The sequence below is a fragment of the Oncorhynchus gorbuscha genome, linkage group LG05 (assembly GCF_021184085.1).
Source record: "Oncorhynchus gorbuscha isolate QuinsamMale2020 ecotype Even-year linkage group LG05, OgorEven_v1.0, whole genome shotgun sequence".
NCBI lineage: Eukaryota > Metazoa > Chordata > Actinopteri > Salmoniformes > Salmonidae > Oncorhynchus > Oncorhynchus gorbuscha.
Genome location: NC_060177.1, coordinates 12,096,971 through 12,116,827, shown reverse-complemented (window position 1 = coordinate 12,116,827; position 19,857 = coordinate 12,096,971). Strand labels below are relative to the sequence as shown.

Sequence of the window (19,857 nt, the reverse complement as noted above, 5' to 3'; positions counted from 1 at the left end):
AGCTTTGAGTTTGTTAACCAGTTATCCTCAAGAAGCTTTGAGTTTGTTAACCAGTTATCATAGAGCAGATTTGAGTTAGTTAACCAGTTATCCGAGAGAAGCTTTGAGTTTGTTAATCAGTTATCCTAGAGAAGCTTTGAGTTAGTTAACCAGTTATCCTAGAGGATGGAGCTTTGAGTTGGTTAACCAGTTATCCTAGAGCAGCTTTGAGTTAGTTAACCAGTTATCAGAGATGAGCTTTTAGATAGTTAATGAGTTATACTATAGGTTGGTGCTTTGAGTTAGTTAACCAGTTATCCTAGATATTGGAGCTTTTAGTTAGTTAACCAGTTATCCTAGAGGTTGGACCTTTGAGAAAGTTAACCAGTTATTCTAGAGGAGCTTTGAGTTAGTTAACCAGTTATCCTAGAGGAGCTTTGAGTTAGTTAACCAGTTAAGCTAGAGGAGCTTTGAGTAAGTTAACCAGTTATCCTAGAGGTTGGAGCTTTGAGTAAGTTAACCAGTTAACATAGAGGTTGGAGCTTTGAGTAAGTTAACCAGTTATCCTAGAGGTTGGAGCTTTGAGTTAGTTAAACAGTTATCCTAGATCTGGAGCTTTGAGTTAGTTAACCAGTTAACATAGAGGTTGGAGCTTTGAGTAAGTTAACCAGTTATCCTAGATCTGGAGCTTTGAGTAAGTTAACCAGTTATCATAGAGGAGCTTTGAGTTTTTTAACCAGTTATCCTAGAGGAGCTTTGAGTTAGTTAACCAGTTATCCTAGAGAAGCTTTGAGTTTGTTAACCAGTTATCATAGAGAAGCTTTGAGTTAGTTAACCAGTTATCCTAGAGGAGCTTTGAGTTAGTTATCCAGTTATCCTAGACAAGCTTTGAGTTTGTTAACCAGTTATCCTAGAGAAGCTTTGAGTTAGTTAACCAGTTATCCTAGAGAAGCTTTGAGTTTGTTAACCAGTTATCATAGAGAAGCTTTGAGTGAGTTAACCAGTTATCCTAGAGGAGCTTTGAGTTTGTTAACCAGTTATCCTAGAAGTTGGAGCTTTGAGTTAGTTAACCAGTTATCCTAGAGGTTGGAGCTTTGAGTTAGTTATCCTAGAGGAGCTTAGTTAGTTAAACCAGTTATCCTAGAGGTTATCCTAGAGGAGCTTTGAGTTTGTTAACCAGTTATCCTAGAGGAGCTTTGAGTTAGTTAACCAGTTTATCCTAGAGTTAGTTAAACCAGTTATCCTAGAGGTTGGAGCTTTGAGTTGGTTAACCAGTTATCCTAGAGCAGCTTTGAACAGTTTGTTAACTTTGAGTTAGTTAACCAGTTATCATTTGAGTTAGTTAACCAGTTATCCTAGAGGAGCTTTGAGTTAGTTAACCAGTTATCCTAGAGGAGCTTTGAGTTAGTTAACCAGTTATCCTAGACAAGCTTTGAGTTTGTTAACCAGTTATCCTAGAGAAGCTTTGAGTTAGTTAACCAGTTATCCTAGAGAAGCTTTGAGTTTGTTAACCAGTTATCATAGAGAAGCTTTGAGTGAGTTAACCAGTTATCCTAGAGGAGCTTTGAGTTTGTTAACCAGTTATCCTAGAAGTTGGAGCTTTGAGTTAGTTAACCAGTTATCCTAGAGGTTGGAGCTTTGAGTTAGTTAACCAGTTATCCTAGAGGAGCTTTGAGTTAGTTAAACCAGTTATCCTAGAGGTTGGAGCTTTGAGTTGGTTAACCAGTTATCCTAGAGCAGCTTTGAGTTAGTTAACCAGTTATCATAGAGGAGCTTTGAGTTAGTTAACCAGTTATCCTAGAGGAGCTTTGAGTTAGTTAACCAGTTATCCTAGAGAAGCTTTGAGTTAGTTATCCAGTTATCCTAGACAAGCTTTGAGTTTGTTAACCAGTTATCCTAGAGATGCTTTGAGTTAGTTAACCAGTTTTCCTAGAGAAGCTTTGAGTTTGTTAACCAGTTATCATAGAGAAGCTTTGAGTGAGTTAACCAGTTATCCTAGATATTGGAGCTTTTAGTTAGTTAACCAGTTATCCTAGAGTTTGGACCTTTGAGTAAGTTAACCACTTATCCTAGAGGAGCTTTTAGTTAGTTAACCAGTTATCCTAGAGGTTGGACCTTTGAGTAAGTTAACCACTTATCCTAGAGGAGCTTTGAGTTAGTTAACCAGTTATCCTAGAGAAGCTTTGAGTTTGTTAACCAGTTATCCTAGAGGAGCTTTGAGTTTGTTAACCAGTTAACATAGAGGTTGGAGCTTTGAGTAAGTTAACCAGTTAACATAGAGGAGCTTTGAGTTTGTTAACCAGTTATCCTCAAGAAGCTTTGAGTTTGTTAACCAGTTATCATAGAGCAGATTTGAGTTAGTTAACCAGTTATCCGAGAGAAGCTTTGTGTTTGTTAATCAGTTATCCTAGAGAAGCTTTGAGTTAGTTAACCAGTTATCCTAGAGGTTGGAGCTTTGAGTTGGTTAACCAGTTATCCTAGAGCAGCTTTGAGTTAGTTAACCAGTTATCAGACATGAGCTTTTAGATAGTTAATGAGTTATACTATAGGTTGGTGCTTTGAGTTAGTTAACCAGTTATCCTAGATATTGGAGCTTTTCGTTAGTTAACCAGTTATCCTAGAGGTTGGACCTTTGAGAAAGTTAACCAGTTATTCTAGAGGAGCTTTGAGTTAGTTAACCAGTTATCCTAGAGGAGCTTTGAGTTAGTTAACCATTTAAGCTAGAGGAGCTTTGTGTAAGTTAACCAGTTATCCTAGAGGTTGGAGCTTTGAGTAAGTTAACCAGTTAACATAGAGGTTGGAGCTTTGAGTAAGTTAACCAGTTATCCTAGAGGTTGGAGCTTTGAGTTAGTTAAACAGTTATCCTAGATCTGGAGCTTTGAGTTAGTTAACCAGTTAACATAGAGGTTGGAGCTTTGAGTAAGTTAACCAGTTATCCTAGATCTGGAGCTTTGAGTAAGTTAACCAGTTATCATAGAGGAGCTTTGAGTTTTTTAACCAGTTATCCTAGAGGAGCTTTGAGTTAGTTAACCAGTTATCCTAGAGGAGCTTTGAGTTAGTTAACCAGTTATCCTAGAGTAGCTTTAAGTTAGTTAACCAGTTATCCTAGAGGAGTTTTGGGTTACTTAACCAGTTATCCTAGAGGTTGGAGCTTTGGGTCAGTTAACCAGTTAGCCTAGAGGTTGGAGCTTTGGGTCAGTTGACCAGTTAGCCTAGAGGTTGGAGCTTTGGGTCAGTTAACCAGTTAGCCTAGAGGTTGGATCTTTGATTAGTTAACCAGTTAGCCTAGAGGTTGGAGCTTTGGGTCAGTTAACCAGTTAGCCTATAGGTTGGAGCTTTGCGTCAGTTAACCAGTTAGCCTAGAGGTTGGAGCTTTGCGTCAGTTAACCAGTTAGCCTAGAGGTTGGAGCTTTGCGTCAGTTAACCAGTTAGCCTAGTGGTTGGAGCTTTGGGTCAGTTAACCAGTTAGCCTAGAGGTTGGAGCTTTGCGTCAGTTAACCAGTTAGCCTAGAGGTTGGAGCTTTGCGTCAGTTAACCAGTTAGCCTAGAGGTTGGAGCTTTGGGTCAGTTAACCAGTTATCCTAGAGGTTGGAGCTAGAGGTCTGCATGGGACTGATGTATTCATCTTGCTTTCGCCCAAACCCACAGATTTTTCATATCGCACCCGCCCACATCGGCTGGCTTTATGTCTGACTTTTACCTGCCATAGCAGGAACTGGTCCGGAACCCAACTGCATTCCTGGAATGTTATTTCAGGCACAGGCCTATGTGACGACGCAGATCACATACAGTAGCCATGGTCACCGCAATTTTGCAACCTATAAGCAATATCAAAATGCACAAAAATATCAAAGAAATGGGTTAATTTCTTGGTCGCGGGAAGTTGGGGGGATGTTTGTGTAGGGGGGGTTATTATTATAAAAAATGATTACATATATCATTATTATATATATCACTAGTTTGTTGGTGCACTAACAGTGATGGTAAAAATATATATATATATATATATATATATAAATCGTTTATTAATTGTGATTGATCAGGGGGTGCACACTTGATCTTGCACGCCCAACTAGAAGAGGAGAGGGAGGCTACTTAACTTGATGCAGCGTATTCTGAGTGTGTGAATAATGCAACAGAGATGTGCTTGAAATACAGTAAGTAGGCTAATAAAGCATAGAAAGCAGAAAGACAACCGTTTCCAAATAATCTGGGGACGACAAAAACATTTGAACCCCAAAATTGTCTGATCTGGCCGCCCGCTCCCAGCCGCAGCAAGATAAATGTCCACCGCCCAGCAGTAGTCTCTGTCAGGACCCGATCTCTGATCTCTGCAGCCCTCTAGTTCGAGACTTGGGTTAGGTAACCAGCTCGACTACTACAGGGTTCCCCAATTCTCAGCCTATTGGCCCCTCAATTTTCCTGAGCAAAATAATAATAATAACATTAATAACAATAATTGTGAAAATCTGTACCAAAGTATTCCCTCACATAATAGAGATACAGGTAACTGCCAAACTAAAGGAAACACAAACATAAAGTGTCTTAACAGGGTTTTGGGTCACCACGAGCCAGAACAACTTCAATGCACCTTGCATAGATTCATAAAGTGTCTTAACAGGGTGTTGGGTCACCACGAGCCAGAACAACCTCAATGCACCGTGCATAGATTCATAAAGTGTCTTAACAGGGTGTTGGGTCACCACGAGCCAGAACAACCTCAATGCACCGTGCATAGATTCATAAAGTGTCTTAACAGGGTGTTGGGTCACCACGAGCCAGAACAACCTCAATGCACCGTGCATAGATTCATAGTGTCCAGAACTCTATTGGAGGAATACGATACCATTCTTCCACAACAAATACCATAATTTGGTGTTTTGTTGATGCTGATGGATAACGCTGTCTCGGGTGCCGCTCCAGAATCTCTCCTTAGTGTTCAATTGGGTTGAGATTTGGTGACTGAGAAAGCCATGGCATACGGTTTACATCATTTTCATGCACATCAAACCATTCAGTGACCACTTTTGTCCTTTGGATTGGGTCATTGTCATATTTTGGGGGCAAAGCCATGGTAACCAAAATAATAGCCAGCCAATCATTTTTATACATGACCCTAAGCATGATGGGATATTAATTGCTTAATTAACTCAGGAACCACACCTGTTTTTTTATTGTACCTTTATTTTACTAGGCAAGTCAGTTAAGAACAAATTCTTAGGAACAGTGGGTTAACTGCCTGTTCAGGGGTAGAACGACAGATTTGTACCTTGTCAGCTCTGGGATTTGAACTTGCAACCTTCCGGTTTACTAGTCCAACGCTCTAAACACTAGGCTACCTTGTGGAAGCACCTGCTTTCGATATACTTTGTATCCCTAATTTATTCAAGTGTTTCCATTATCGTGGCAGTTAGCTGTATATGTGATTGTATATTAATGTAAGCAAGGTTTGATATTATTATGTTTCAGTTAAATATTGTATCTGTTTTGGCTTCTCGCAGCCAATTTGCAGTCTACAAATGATTTGTAATAATGTTCCCTGACCATCAATTCAAGAGTCTAGTTGATCATCCCAGTCCTAGTAGGTCTAGAGTAGGTCCATGCTGTGGAAAGGCAGGATGATATGGCTCTTTTCCGCATCATAATGAGTCAGTCTGGAGGTGTTATGGATACACTGGATTCAATATCAATACTGATGTTACCACTCCCCCTGCGGTAGAGGAGCACATACACAAAAATACGGAAACTGACACACACACATGCGTGGTCCTGTGTAGCTCAGTTGGTAGAGCATGGCGCTTGTAACGCCAGGGTAGTGGGTTCGATCCCGGGACCACCCATACGTAGAATGTATGCACACATGACTGTAAGTCGCTTTGGATAAAAGCGTCTGCTAAATGGCATATATTATTATATTAAAAACATGTACAGTTTTTGTGTATGTGCATCTGCGTGTGTCATTCGTGTCTCTGTATTTAGTTAGGGCTTGTGTTTCTCAGTATATTTAGGTGTGTGTGAGTGCGTGCGAGCCTTTGTGTCTCTGTATTTAGTTAGTGCTTGTGTTTCTCAGTATATTTAGGTGTGTGTGAGTGCGTGCGAGCCTTTGTGTCTCTGTATTTAGTTAGGGCTTGTGTTTCTACGTATATTTAGGTGTGTGTGAGTGCGTGCGAGCCTTTGTGTCTCTGTATTTAGTTAGTGCTTGTGTTTCTCAGTATATTTAGGTGTGTGTGAGTGCGTGCGAGCCTTTGTGTGTTTGTTATTGTTGTAGGTGTTTCTCTACTTCAGACTGGCAACATCCATATTGATATTCAATCCAGTATTCAACAGGAAGCTGTATGTATTCCAACACTATCTTCTCTACTCTGACATCCATCGCAGAAGCTGTGTGATTCTCTCTCAGACACTCACGGCAACATCGAGGCCAATGGGGTATTACGGTAGAATCCTCTTAATAATATGCTAAACGAAATCCTCAACCAAGGTTTTCCGTTCACTGGGATTATCACGTGAAGCTGATGCATTTATTCCACATATCATGGCTTTTGAACTTCACCCTTGATTGTGTTTGATCCTGGTGTCTTCCTATAGGCCCTGTGACGTATGTGACGTATCTGTAACGTTGTTAAAGGGACATTTCATTCATAAATGAAAGTTTCTCAAACGTTTTCAGACCTCTAAAGTAATCTAATTTTTAGATTAAAACACATCCCACAACCTCCGTTGTGTAAATCCAGCCTTACGCCTTCATCACAAATACATTGCAAAGATAAGCACGGTCTAATTCCCTGTTTTTCCTGGTTTACTCTATTTTTATCTCTGGGCTGGAGGCATATAGCTGAATCTACACAACAGATGTCGTGAGATGGGGTTTCATCTTGACATTAGACTACTATAGAGATCTCAAAACATCTCAAAAATGTTGATTTGAAAGTCTAATGATTGTGTTTCTGCTGTGGTTTTACATCTGACTTAGACTGTTGGTTCTGCTCTGTCTTTGTCTCTATCTCTATCTCTGTCTCTCTCTGCTCTGTCTCTCTCTGCTCTGTCTCTATCTTTGTCTCTATCTCTATCTCTGTCTCTGCTCTGTCTCTCTCTGCTCTCTCTCTCTGCTCTGTCTCTCTGCTCTGTCTCTGCTCTGCTCTGCTTTGCAGTTTGATTTTATTTGCAAAGATCTGTGAGAAGACGGTGTTGAAACGAGTCCTGAAGGAACTGTGGAAGATCGTCCTCATCACTATTGAGAGAATGATAGTCTTACCACCTCTCAATGACCAGAATGTAAGATGCTATGTTATACACACCAAACACACACACACACACACCAAACACATATTCAACACCATTGAGAGAATGATAGTCTTACCACCTCTCAATTTCCAGGCTGTAAGATTATATATATAAACACATGTGCACGCACGTACACGCACACGCACACACACACACACACACACACACACACACACACACACACACACACACACACACACACACACACACACCAAACACACATTCAACACCATTGAGAGAATGATAGTCTTACCACCTCTCAATTTCCAGGCTGTAAGATTATATATATAAACACATGTGCACGCACGTACACGCACACGCACACATGCACACGCACACGCACACACACACACACACACAGATAGTCCTCACACCTCTCACTGACCACTGTAACCATCTAACCATGATGGGAGAACCTCTTACAGTGGAGCAGAAGTAGGTAGCTGTGATTCTGGTGAGCTACAGGTACTGAAGTGTTTACTTGCCCCCAGCAGGAACCAAATGAGATAATTGGCCAATATCAGAGCTGGGCTCAATTCTACCTACTATCTGGTCTCCCAGGACTGAAACAAAAAACGATATAACGGAAAAATCACTACAGCCCAGTATCTGCAACACTCCATGACCTACCTCTGGCTGGAATATCCTCTAGTCTGTAAATGTGCATACAACGACACACTCCCACACACAAATATGTACAAAACACAGATGCACCATAGAGGATATTTACAAAGTCCGGACAAGATGGTGTCTCCTTCTCTCTTTATGTGTCAGTCATGCAGGAAATGTTAGTGAAGCCTGGATAGAGGAATGAAAAGGCAAACCTGCTTTTCCAACAGGCAACACTGACAAGGCTGACAACACCCAGAAGGGATGTTCTCAAACACACACACACACACAGTCTTGTATAACTAACCTTGTGGGGAGACACAATTCTGTCCTGATCAAAATTATATTTTCCCTAACCCCTAACCACAACCCTAACCTTTACCTCAAAATCTAACCTTAACCCTAACCCTAAACTTAATTCTAACACTAATTCTGACCTTAACCCTAAACCCCCTAGAAATACACACACACATCAAAAACAACATCCTCTACTGTACCACCTTTGTGTTTCCTTTCACGTTATATTCAGCATGAAAGTGCTTAAAAGGTGTGTATATAGGGTATAACCCTGTCTGTCTTTTCTCCTCACAGCAAGGAGCCCAGATGATTTTCAGTGCTGCCAAGGACCTGGGACAGCTATCCAAACTCAAGGTAGGTCTGGGGCACACCGTGAGTGAGTGAGTGAGTGAGTGAGTGAGTGAGTGAGTGAGTGAGTGAGTGAGTGAGTGAGTGAGTGAGTGAGTGAGTGAGTGAGTGATAAAAACAGAGTTTAATAGGCAGTTCTGGGTTTTTGCAATCTCTAGTCTGTCAGAGCACAGCTACAGTAAACACAAACATGCACACACACTGTTGTGATTATCAAAAGTCAGAGTCCCACACACTCCACAACGTACATCCTCCAGAGCAGTAGATCTGTGTTAGTTGGTTAGTTCTCATAGTGATTCCATCCAGATTGAGGTCATCTCTGCTAAAACAGCCCACTCCTACCCTAGTCATGCAACTTCACTTCATGCTATAAACCCATGACTAAACTGGCCAAGTCTTCATCATATTACGTAATCGTGGTTGCTTTCCAATCCATCTGTAACACAGATGTTTTTAATGAAGTCCCTGTATCTCCGCTCCTAAATTAAAAGATCTTCCCACAGTCACACTCTTTGATCACAGTCACTAGTCTCATTTCATGTTCCAAGAAGCACAGCAGAAGGATAGGGAGACAGTATTGTGTCTGTGATACGGTTGAGCAGCAATTTGCAAGCAACTGTACTGTCGATGTCTGTACTGTTTTGCTGTATTCTCCTGCTGAATCAAATGATCAGATCTCACAATGTGTTTACCATCTCAGGAACCACATTAATAATACACAGTAAAGGGGTTGCCATGAATTTGACAGTAATTTACAGGCAGCTCGGTGGCGAGTAAAACTATGTATTTTTATATATTACAGTACGCCTCAAAATGTGTTAATAAGCAAGGAACAACTATACCATACACCCACTAGTGGTACTGTATTCTGGGTGTAATTACAGTACCATTTGAAATACAGCAATTTTGAAATACAGCAATTTCCCCACAATGCTCTCATTTTTACAGTTGATGATACCTAAAATGAACATTTAAATTACAGTTTTCCATTACAATGTACATAGCAAACTTATCATATGCAGACATATGACGTGTGTGTGTGTGTGTGTGTGTGTGTGTGTGTGTGTGTGTGTGTGTGTGTGTGTGTGTGTGTGTGTGTGTGTGTGTGTGTGTGTGTGTGTGTGTGTGTGTGTGTGTGTGTGTGTGTGTGTGTGTGTGTGTGTGTGTGTGTGTGTGTGTGTGTGTGTGTGTGTGTGTGTCCTCTCCAAGAGGAATGTTATGGAAACATGTTTTGATGAATCTATCTCTTTCTATTCTCTCCGCTCTAGGACCATGTGATCAGAGAGGAAGCCCGTAGCCTGACACCAAGACAGTGCGCAGCCATGGACCTTGTCCTTCCCACCATCAAGGTAATGGAGAGCCTTCGCTCTATCTATCCCTCTCTCCCCCCCTCCATCTGTCTCTCCCTCCATCCGTCTAACCCACCATCCCGCTCTCTTTCCATCCATCCCTCCCATCCCTCCATCAATTCCTCTCTCAATCCATCCATGCCTCCTCCATACCTCCCTCCCCTTCACCTTCCATCCCTACCCTCATTCCTTTCTCCCTCTAACCATCGATGCCTACCTTTCTCTAATGTTGAGAGATGGACAGGGTTTTAACAGGGTAGTAGGGTTGTAAAGAGAGTTTACCTAAAGGATCCTTGTAGAGTGGTGACTGTTTTAACAGGGTAGTAGGGTTGTAAGGTCTTTAAGAGGAGTAGTGGTGCTGAGAGGAGTCGATGCAGTCAGTACATAGTGCAGTATTTTGACCAGAGCCCTGTGGGTGCTATTTGGGACACAGACAGGAGTTCAGACCAGGGTCTGTGTGAACACTCGACGCAGCGCCCTGAAACAGAAGCTAATTGATTCCTGCATCTCCATGGACACCAGCTCCCTGTTTAGATCCGTCATGCTGTGGAATTCTCTCCACCAGTATTCCGAGGAGAACGTCCAATTAGAGGAGTTCAGTAATGCTTCCAGGAGACTCTGGCCAATCACAGTTAAGTAATACCTTTAGGTGGAAGAAATACATAGGCTGAATGCAGGACTGATTAAATACTTAAAGGAAGTGAGGGGGAGAGAGACGTAGGGAGGGGGGAGAGATGGGGGAGAGAGACTAGCGGAGATACACAGGTTGAATGCAGGACTGGTTAAAGACTTTATGCCTTCAGTAATGAAGGAGAGAGAGGGGAGGGGAGGGGAAGAAAGAGAGAGGGAGGAAGAGAAATAGATAGGGATGGAGTTGGTGTTGTGTGGACTAGCTCTTGGAGTTGGTGTTGTGTGGACTAGCTCTTGGAGTTGGTGTTGTGTGGACTAGCTCTTGGAGTTGGTGTTGTGTGGACTAGCTCTTGGAGTTGGTGTTGTGTGGACTAGCTCTTGGAGGTGTTGTGTGGACTAGCTCTGGAGTTGGTGTTGTGTGGACTAGCTCTTGGAGTTAGTGTTGTGTGGACTAGCTCTTGGTGTTGGTGTTGTGTGGACTAGCTCTTGGAGTTGGTGTTGTGTGGACTAGCTCTTGGAGTTGGTGTTGTGTGGACTAGCTCTTGGAGTTGGTGTTGTGTGGACTAGCTCTTGGTGTTGTGTGGACTAGCTCTAGGAGTTGGTGTTGTGTGGACTAGCTCTTGGAGTTGGTGTTGTGTGGACTAGCTCTTGGAGTTGGTGTTGTGTGGACTAGCTCTTGGAGTTGGTGTTGTGTGGACTAGCTCTTGGAGTTGGTGTTGTGTGGACTAGCTCTTGGTGTTGTGTGGACTAGCTCTTGGAGTTGGTGTTGTGTGGACTAGCTCTTGGAGTTGGTATTGTGTGGACTAGCTCTTGGAGTTGGTGTTGTGTGGACTAGCTCTTGGAGTTGGTGTTGTGTGGACTAGCTCTTGGAGTTGTGTGGACTAGCTCTTGGAGTTGGTGTTGTGTGGACTAGCTCTTGGAGTTGGTGTTGTGTGGACTAGCTCTTGGAGTTGGTGTTGTGTGGACTAGCTCTTGGAGTTGGTGTTGTGTTGGACATGTCTTTGATGGTTTCTCTGCCATTCTTCCCTCATCAACACCTACGGTATCTTCAGAGTGAATCTAGGTTGTGCCTATTCTGCCGAGGCAGCAGAGCTACAGAGCTTAGTCACAAATGACACTGTATACCCCATGTAGGACACTACTTTTGATCAGAAGTAGTTTGCTATAGGTAATAGGATGTCATTTGGAACACAGAGCTACAGCGCTTAGGATCATTTACTCTGAGCAGCTTTGGCTCATTGACTCACCCCCTGTTTTCAGTCTGTATCCGATATTCCATAATGCATCACTGACTGGATTATATCTGAACATTACTTTCTTCTTCCAGAGCCAATGGAGGATGACCTATGAACTCATGAACTCCAGTGAGGTGTTAGAGTTTATGAGGGATGGAGTGTGTGTATGTGGCAGGGCTTTAAGCAATTATTCTCTGTCTTAATGCAACAGTACAGAGTACATTTTTATTAGGCCTACTGCTGCCAGCCTGGATGAGCATACATACAGTAGTTATTACCTCTCCCACACAGTCTTCCACGCAGTCTGGTCTGAAGATGTGAAAAGTACATTAACTCTGTACGTGTTCTATCTGGTCTGAGTGTACCCGAGTTTGATTGGTAACCTCACTCCTCAGATTGAAATGCCTTGAATTGCTAGCTTTTTCAGTGGTGTAGCTGGCTAAGGTGTTGTCAAGTGTTTGCAAGACAGAGGACCCGAGATCAAGTAGCAGACTTTAGGAGGGAGGAAGATGTATTGTTAAACAAGCAGTTTGACAGCTGTTACATAAGCAAACATGCTTATTATCTCTCCCACACAGTCTCCTATACAGTCAGTCTGGTCAGAAGACTTAAAGGTACATGAACATGTATGTTTTCAATCTGATCTGAGGAACCAACATTAAAATGAATATGGTGAATGAAAGCTTACCCAAGTAAACTCCAGCCCAGCTTTAACAAAAAGGGTAACCAGGTGCTCAACTGGGGGGACAATTCTAAAAAAGTAGTCCTACCTCCAGGACACTTCAACAGGTGACTATCCCAGAAAAGAAAAAGGAACTGTCTGTCTACATATATTTTTTATTTTTTATTTTACCTTTATTTAACTAGGCAAGCCAGTTAAAAACAAATTATTATTTTACAATGACGGTCTACCCAGACAAAACCCTCCCCTAATAACCCGGACAACGCTGAGACAATTGTGCGCCGCCCGATGGGACTTCCGATCACGGCCGGTTGTGATACAGCCCGGGATCGAACCAGGGTCTGTAGTGACACCTCTAGCACTGAGATGCAGTGCTTACGACCGCTGCACCACTTTGGAGTCTTTTAACATACATATACAGCATCTTTGTTTTACGGGACAGACAAGCAGGCTAAATGTACTGACTATGTCTGTTCTCCTTCTGGTCTGAAGACTGAAGACAGTGAATAAAGTGGCTCTGACATTCCTTATTTCTTTTTTCCTTTCTCTCTCTCTCTCTTCCGTAGCAATATTTCCACGCCGGAGGAAACGGTCTGAAGAAGACGTTCCTTGAGAAGAGCCCTGACCTCAAGTCCCTCAAATACGCTCTCAGCCTTTACACACAGCCTACTGATGCCTTGATCAAGAAGTATATATGCACCCAAACCTCTCAAGGTAAGAACACTTAGCTAGTAGATATGCACCCAAACCTCTCAAGGTAAGAACACTTAGCTAGTAGATATGCACCCAAACCTCTCAAGGTAAGAACACTTAGCTAGTAGATATGCACCCAAACCTCTCAAGGTAAGGACACTTAGCTAGTAGATATGCACCCAAACCTCTCAAGGTAAGGACACTTAGCTAGTAGATATGCACCCAAACCTCTCAAGGTAAGGACACTTAGCTAGTAGATATGCACCCAAACCTCTCAAGGTAAGAACACTTAGCTAGTAGATATGCACCCAAACCTCTCAAGGTAAGAACACTTAGCTAGTAGATATGCACCCAAACCTCTCAAGGTAAGAATTTGCAACCAAAGCTCTCAAGTTAAGGACACTTCCGCTAGTATATTCACCCTAAGGTCAATTAGGTCAATTCCATTTCAGTCAATTCAGGAGGAAATTCCAATTCCATTCTTTCTCATAGAGAAGCATTGATGGAAATTGGAATTAGAATTTCAGTTAACTTCCTAGCCCTGCTCACAGGAGGCTGGTTAGGGGAGGACGGCTCAAATTGATGACTGGAATGGGATGAAGGGAATTGTATCATGTGTTTGATGAGTTGGATACCACTCCATTTATTCCATTACAGCCATTACTATGAGCCCATCCTCCCCAATTAAGGTGCCACCAACCTCCTGTGACCCTGTGATAGTTATCCTTGCTCCTCTTACAGTGGGCTGCAGTGTTTTTCCATGTCAGCTTGGTTTCTCTTCAGTTTACCGTGTGAGATGGTTATTGCAGTAATTGCATTTGTCATCTACTGCCTCCTTCAATCCCTTTCTCTTTCTATTTTACTCTTGCTTCTCTCTCTCTTTCTCAATCACTCTCTTTTGCTCTCTCTCTCTGTCACTCTCTCTCTCTTTCTCACTCAATCTCTCTCTGTCGCTCTTTCTCTCTGTCGCTCTTTCTCTCTGTCGCTCTCTCTCTCTGTCGCTCTCTCTCTCTGTCGCTCTCTCTCTGTCGTTCTCTCTCTCTGTCGTTCTCTCTCTCTGTCGCTCTCTCTCTCTGTCTCTCTCTCTCTATCGCTCTCTCTCTGTCGCTCTCTCTCTGTCGCTCTCTCTCTGTCGCTCTCTCTGTCCCAGTTCCATGCTGTGTTTTACTGTGTCTCTGTGGAAGTGTAGGTTTTCTGTTTTCTTAATTAACAGAGTAGAGCTACCTGATGTTCTATCTAGGGCTGTGGGCACGAACCTTTTATAGTCCCGTACCCCTTCAAACATTCAACCTCCAGCTGCGTACCCCCTCTAGCACCAGGGTCAGCGCACTCTCAAATGTTGTGTTTTGCCATCATTGTAAGCCTGCCACAAACGTACATTACAATACATTTATTACAAATAAATGTTTACATACACTTAGGGTGGACTACTTTTTCAACACTCCACAAATTTCTTGTTAACAAACCATTGTTTTGGCAAGTCGGTTAGGACATCTACTTAATGCCAAGTCATTTTAAAACAGTAATTTTTAAACAGTTTGGAAGATTCCAGAAAATTATGTTATGGCTTTAGAAGCTTCTGATAGGCTAATTGACATCATTTGAGTCAATTGGAGGTGTACCTGTGAATATATTTCAAGGTCTACTTTCAAACTCAGTGCCTCTTTGCTTGACATCATGGGAAAATGATGGAAACCAGCCAAGACCTCAGAAATAAAATTGTAGACCTCCACAAGTCTGGTTCATCCTTGGGAGCAATTTCCAAATGCCTGAAGGTACCCCGTTCATCTGTACAAACAATAGTACACAAGCATGAACACCATGGGACGACGCAGCTGTCATACAGCTCAGGAAGGAGACGCATTCTGTCTCCTAGAGATTAATGTACTTTGGTGCGAGAAGTGCAAATCAATCTCAGAACAACAGCAAATAACCTTGTGAAGAATCTGGAGGGAACAGGTACAAAAGGATCTATATACACAGTAAAACGAAAAAGAGTCCTATATCGACATAACCTGAAAGGCCGCTCAGCAAGGAAGAAGCCACTGCTCCAAAACCGCCATAAAAAAGCCAGACTACGGTTTGCAACTGCACATGGGGACAATGATCATACTTTTCGTACAAAATCGTACAAAAATAGAACTGTTTGGCCATAATGACCATCGTTATGTTTGGAGGATAAAGGGGGAGGCTTGCAAGCCGAAGAACGCCATCCCAACTGTGAAGCACGGGGATAGCAGCATCATGTTGTGGTGGTGCTTTGCTGCAGGAGGGACTGGTGCACTTCACAAAATAGATGGCATCATGAGGAAGGAACATTATGTGGATATATTGAAGCAACATCTCAAGACATCAGTCAGGAAGTTAAAGCTTGGTCACAAATGGGTCTTCCAAATGGACATTGACCCCTAGCATACTTCCAAAGTTGTGGCAAAATGGCTTAAGGATAACAAAGTCAAGGTATTGGAGTGGCCATCACAAAGCCCTGACCTTAATCCTATGTAAAAAAGCGTTTTTGAGCAAGGAGGCCTACAAACCTGCCTCAGTTACACCAGCTCTGCCAGGAGGAATGGGCCAAATTCACCCAACTTATTGTGGGAAGCTTGTGGAAGTCTACCTGAATTGTTTGACCCAAGTTAAACCATTTTAAGCCAATGCTACCAAATACTAATTGAGTGTATGTACACTTCTGACCCACTGGGAATGTGATGAAAGAAATAAAGCTGAAATAAATCATTATCTCTATTATTATTCAGACATTTCACGTTCTTAAAATAAAGTGGTGATCCTAACTGACCTAAGACAGGACATTTTTATTAGGATTAAATGTCAGGAATGGTGAAAATTTGGCTAAGGTGTATATAAACTTTTGACTTCAACTGTATATACAGTACAAAATCCATGTGTACGTGTCTGCATATTGCGTATGCTATCGTGTGTGTGTATCCATTGGATGTGCTTGTGGAAGCAGAGCAACTTGTGTCGTCGACAGGTGCAGGTGTAGTACTGCTGGTAGTAGCAGTACTACTAGTAGAGCTGGTATGTGTCTCTATGGTCTTACTTGTATTACTTTTTTTAACCATTAAGCAATTTTCTGTCCAACGGAATGAGCAGCAACTACATTTGGCTACAGACGGACCGGTACTGGAATTCTCGCATTTGACTAGGTTACCTGTATTTGACTAGGCTACCTGTATTTGACTAGGCTACCTGTATTTGACATTGTGTTGTTTTTTATCGCTGAATACTAGATCATTTTATATACTTCCCATCCTACCATCCCTAGCCTGATTGGAGTAAACTAGCGATCCTACCATCCCTAGCCTGATTGGAGTAAACTAGAGATCCTACCATCCTAACCTGATTGGAGTAAACTAACGGACAATAAATATTCTACTGCTACAGCTATTTTAACTCACATCTACAGTGCCTGTAGTTAAATAATTCTACATATATTAAGTGCTGGATTTTCACCCACAGCGGCCAATCCACCATTCTGATCTTAACTCCAACCCTCCGTTGTCCACAGAACAACCCATCTTTCCCAGTATAACGCCATTTTAATATTTCCTTTTACAATAAATCCCTCCATTTTACGCTGATATAGAACATTTCTACTGATACTGCCGGGGCGTCAGGGTAGCCTAGTGGTTAGAGTGTTGGACTAGTAACCGGAAGTTTGCAAGTACAAATCCCTGAGCTGACACGGTACAAATCTGTCATTCTGCCCCTGAACAGGCCACTGTTCCTAGGCCGTCATTGAAAATAAGAATTTGTTCTTAACTGACTTGCCTAGTTAAATAAAAAATAAAAAATAATGATATTTCTCATTGACTGATGGTGGTTTTTCAGATCCCCTAACAATACAGTTTGCAGTTCCATCTGAACCCTGATATTATGACATAACAATCATTCCTGGACCTGACTCCAAAAGCAAGCCACAGGTAGACAGTACCAGAAAATATATTCTATTGATTATATTTTTATTTATTTCACCTTTATTTAACCAGGTAGGCTAGTTGAGAACAAGTTCTCATTTGCAACTGCGACCTGGCCAAAATAAAGCATAGCAGTGTGAACAGACAACACAGAGTTACACATGGAGTAAACAATTAACAAGTCAATAACACAGTAGAAAAAAAATGGGCAGTCTACAATGTGTGCAAAAGGCATGAGGAGGTAGGCGAATAATACAATTTTGCAGATTAACACTGGAGTGATAAATGATCAGATGGTCATGTACAGGTATAGATATTGGTGTGCAAAAGAGCAGAAAAGTAAATAAATGAAAAAACAGTATAAAAACAGTATGGGGATGAGGTAGGTGACAATGGGTGGGCTATTTACCAATAGACTATGTACAGCTGCAGCGATCGGTTAGCTGCTCGGATAGCTGATTTTTGAAGTTGGTGAGGGAGATAAAAGTCTCCAACTTCAGCGATTTTTGCAGTTCGTTCCAGTCACAGGCAGCAGAGTACTGGAACGAAAGGCGGCCAAATGAGGTGTTGGCTTTAGGGATGATCAGTGAGATACACCTGCTGGAGCGCGTGCTACGGATGGGTGTTGCCATCGTGACCAGTGAACTGAGATAAGGCGGAGCTTTACCTAGCATGGACTTGTAGATGACCTGGAGCCAGTGGGTCTGGCGACGAATATGTAGTGAGGGCCAGCCGACTAGAGCATACAAGTCGCAGTGGTGGGTGGTATAAGGTGCTTTAGTGACAAAACAGATGGCACTGTGATAGACTGCATCCAGTTTGCTGAGTAGAGTGTTGGAAGCCATGATTATGTATCCTCGTGACAGAGTCTGCACAAGGATGACTGTTCAATGCCCCATATATTGAGATTTTTTTTGTAGCAAGTATTTTATATAGTAGCTTAAATTGAAACTAATGCCTTGATGAGTCAATCGTATCAACCAGGCTGTTAATGACACAACAGACACACAAACAAAAGTACAAATATGTCTACAGTATGTTACTACCTCCACATCTTGCCCTCTGTCTATATTATTACCCCCACATCTGGCTGTTCTGTCTATGTTTACTACCCCCACGTCTGGCTGTTCTGTCTATGTTACTACCCCCCACGTCTGGCTGTTCTGTCTGTGTTACTACCCCCACATCTTGCCCTCTGTCTATGTTACTACCCCCACGTCTGGCTGTTCTGTCTATGTTACTACCCCCACGCCTGGCTGTTCTGTCTATGTTACTACCCCCACGTCTGGCTGTTCTGTCTATGTTACTACCCCCACGTCTGGCTGTTCTGTCTATGTTACTACCCCCACGTCTGGCTGTTCTGTCTATGTTATTACCCCCACGTCTGGCTGTTCTGTCTATGTTATTACCCCCACTTCTGACTGTTCTGTCTATGTTACTACCCCCACGTCTGGCTGTTCTGTCTATGTTATTACCCCCACGTCTGGCTGTTCTGTCTATGTTATTACCCCCACGTCTGGCTGTTCTGTCTATGTTATTACCCCCACATCTGGCTGCTCTGTCTGTGTTACTACCCCCAAGTCTGTCATTTCTATCTATGTTACTACCCCACGTCTGTCTTTTCTGCTTGTGTTACTACCCCCACGTCTGGCTGTTCTGTCTATGTTACTACCCCACGTCTGGCTGTTCTGTCTATGTTACTACCCCCACGTCTGGCTGTTCTGTCTATGTTACTACCCCCACGTCTGGCTGTTCTGTCTATGTTACTACCCCCACGTCTGGCTGTTCTGTCTATGTTACTACCCCCACGTCTGGCTGTTCTGTCTATGTTATTACCCCCACGTCTGACTGTTCTGTTTATGTTATGTTATGTTACCCCCCACGTCTGGCTGTTCTGTCTATGTTATTACCCCCACGTCTGGCTGCTCTGTCTGTGTTACTACCCCCAAGTCTGTCATTTCTATCTATGTTACTACCCCACGTCTGTCTTTTCTGCTTGTGTTACTACCCCACGTCTGGCTGTTCTGTCTATGTTACTACCCCCACGTCTGGCTGTTCTGTCTATGTTACTACCCCCACGTCTGGCTGTTCTGTCTGTGTTACTACCCCCACATCTTGCCCTCTGTCTATGTTACTACCCCCACGTCTGGCTCTTCTGTCTATGTTACCACCCCCATGTCTGGCTGTTCTGTCTATGTTACCACCCCCATGTCTGGCTGTTCTGTCTATGTTACCACCCCCATGTCTGGCTGTTCTGTCTATGTTACTACCCCCACGTCTGGCTGTTCTGTCTATGTTACTACCCCCATGTCTGGCTGTCCTGTCTATGTTACTACCCCACGTCTGGCTGTTCTGTCTGTGTTACTACCCCACATCTGGCTGTCCTGTCTATGTTACTACCCCACATCTGGCTGTCCTGTCTATGTTACTACCCCCACATCTGGCTGTTCTGTCTATGTTACTACCCCACATCTGGCTGTTCTGTCTATGTTACTACCCCCACATCTGGCTGTTCTGTCTATGTTACTGTCCCCACATCTGGCTGTTCTGTCCTACCCCCACATCTGGCTGTCCTGTCTGTGTTACCACCCCCACATCTGGCTCTGTCTATGTTACTACCCCCACTACCCCCACGTCTGGCTGTTCTGTCTATGTTACTACCCCTGTGTTACCACCCCCACATCTGGCTGTTCTGTCTATGTTACTACCCACATGTCTGGCTGTTCTGTCTATGTTACTACCCCCACCCCCATGTCTGGCTGTTCTGTCTATGTTACTACCCCCACGTCTGGCTGTTCTGTCTATGTTACTGT

The 19,857-nt window shown here is 42.9% G+C and overlaps 1 protein-coding gene across 2 annotated transcripts in view; it reads left to right on the top strand.

Annotated features, from left to right (window-relative positions):
* The window catches only part of LOC124035531 (protein unc-13 homolog C-like), a 242,289-nt gene that overhangs the window by 159,742 nt on the left and 62,690 nt on the right, over nt 1-19,857 (top strand). For both annotated transcript variants that reach the window (XM_046348989.1, XM_046348988.1), the window contains 4 exons: nt 7,131-7,254; nt 8,464-8,523; nt 9,786-9,866; nt 12,980-13,127. In XM_046348989.1, the coding sequence (XP_046204945.1) occupies nt 7,131-7,254; nt 8,464-8,523; nt 9,786-9,866; nt 12,980-13,127 (413 nt within the window). The remainder of the gene's footprint in view (nt 1-7,130; nt 7,255-8,463; nt 8,524-9,785; nt 9,867-12,979; nt 13,128-19,857) is intronic.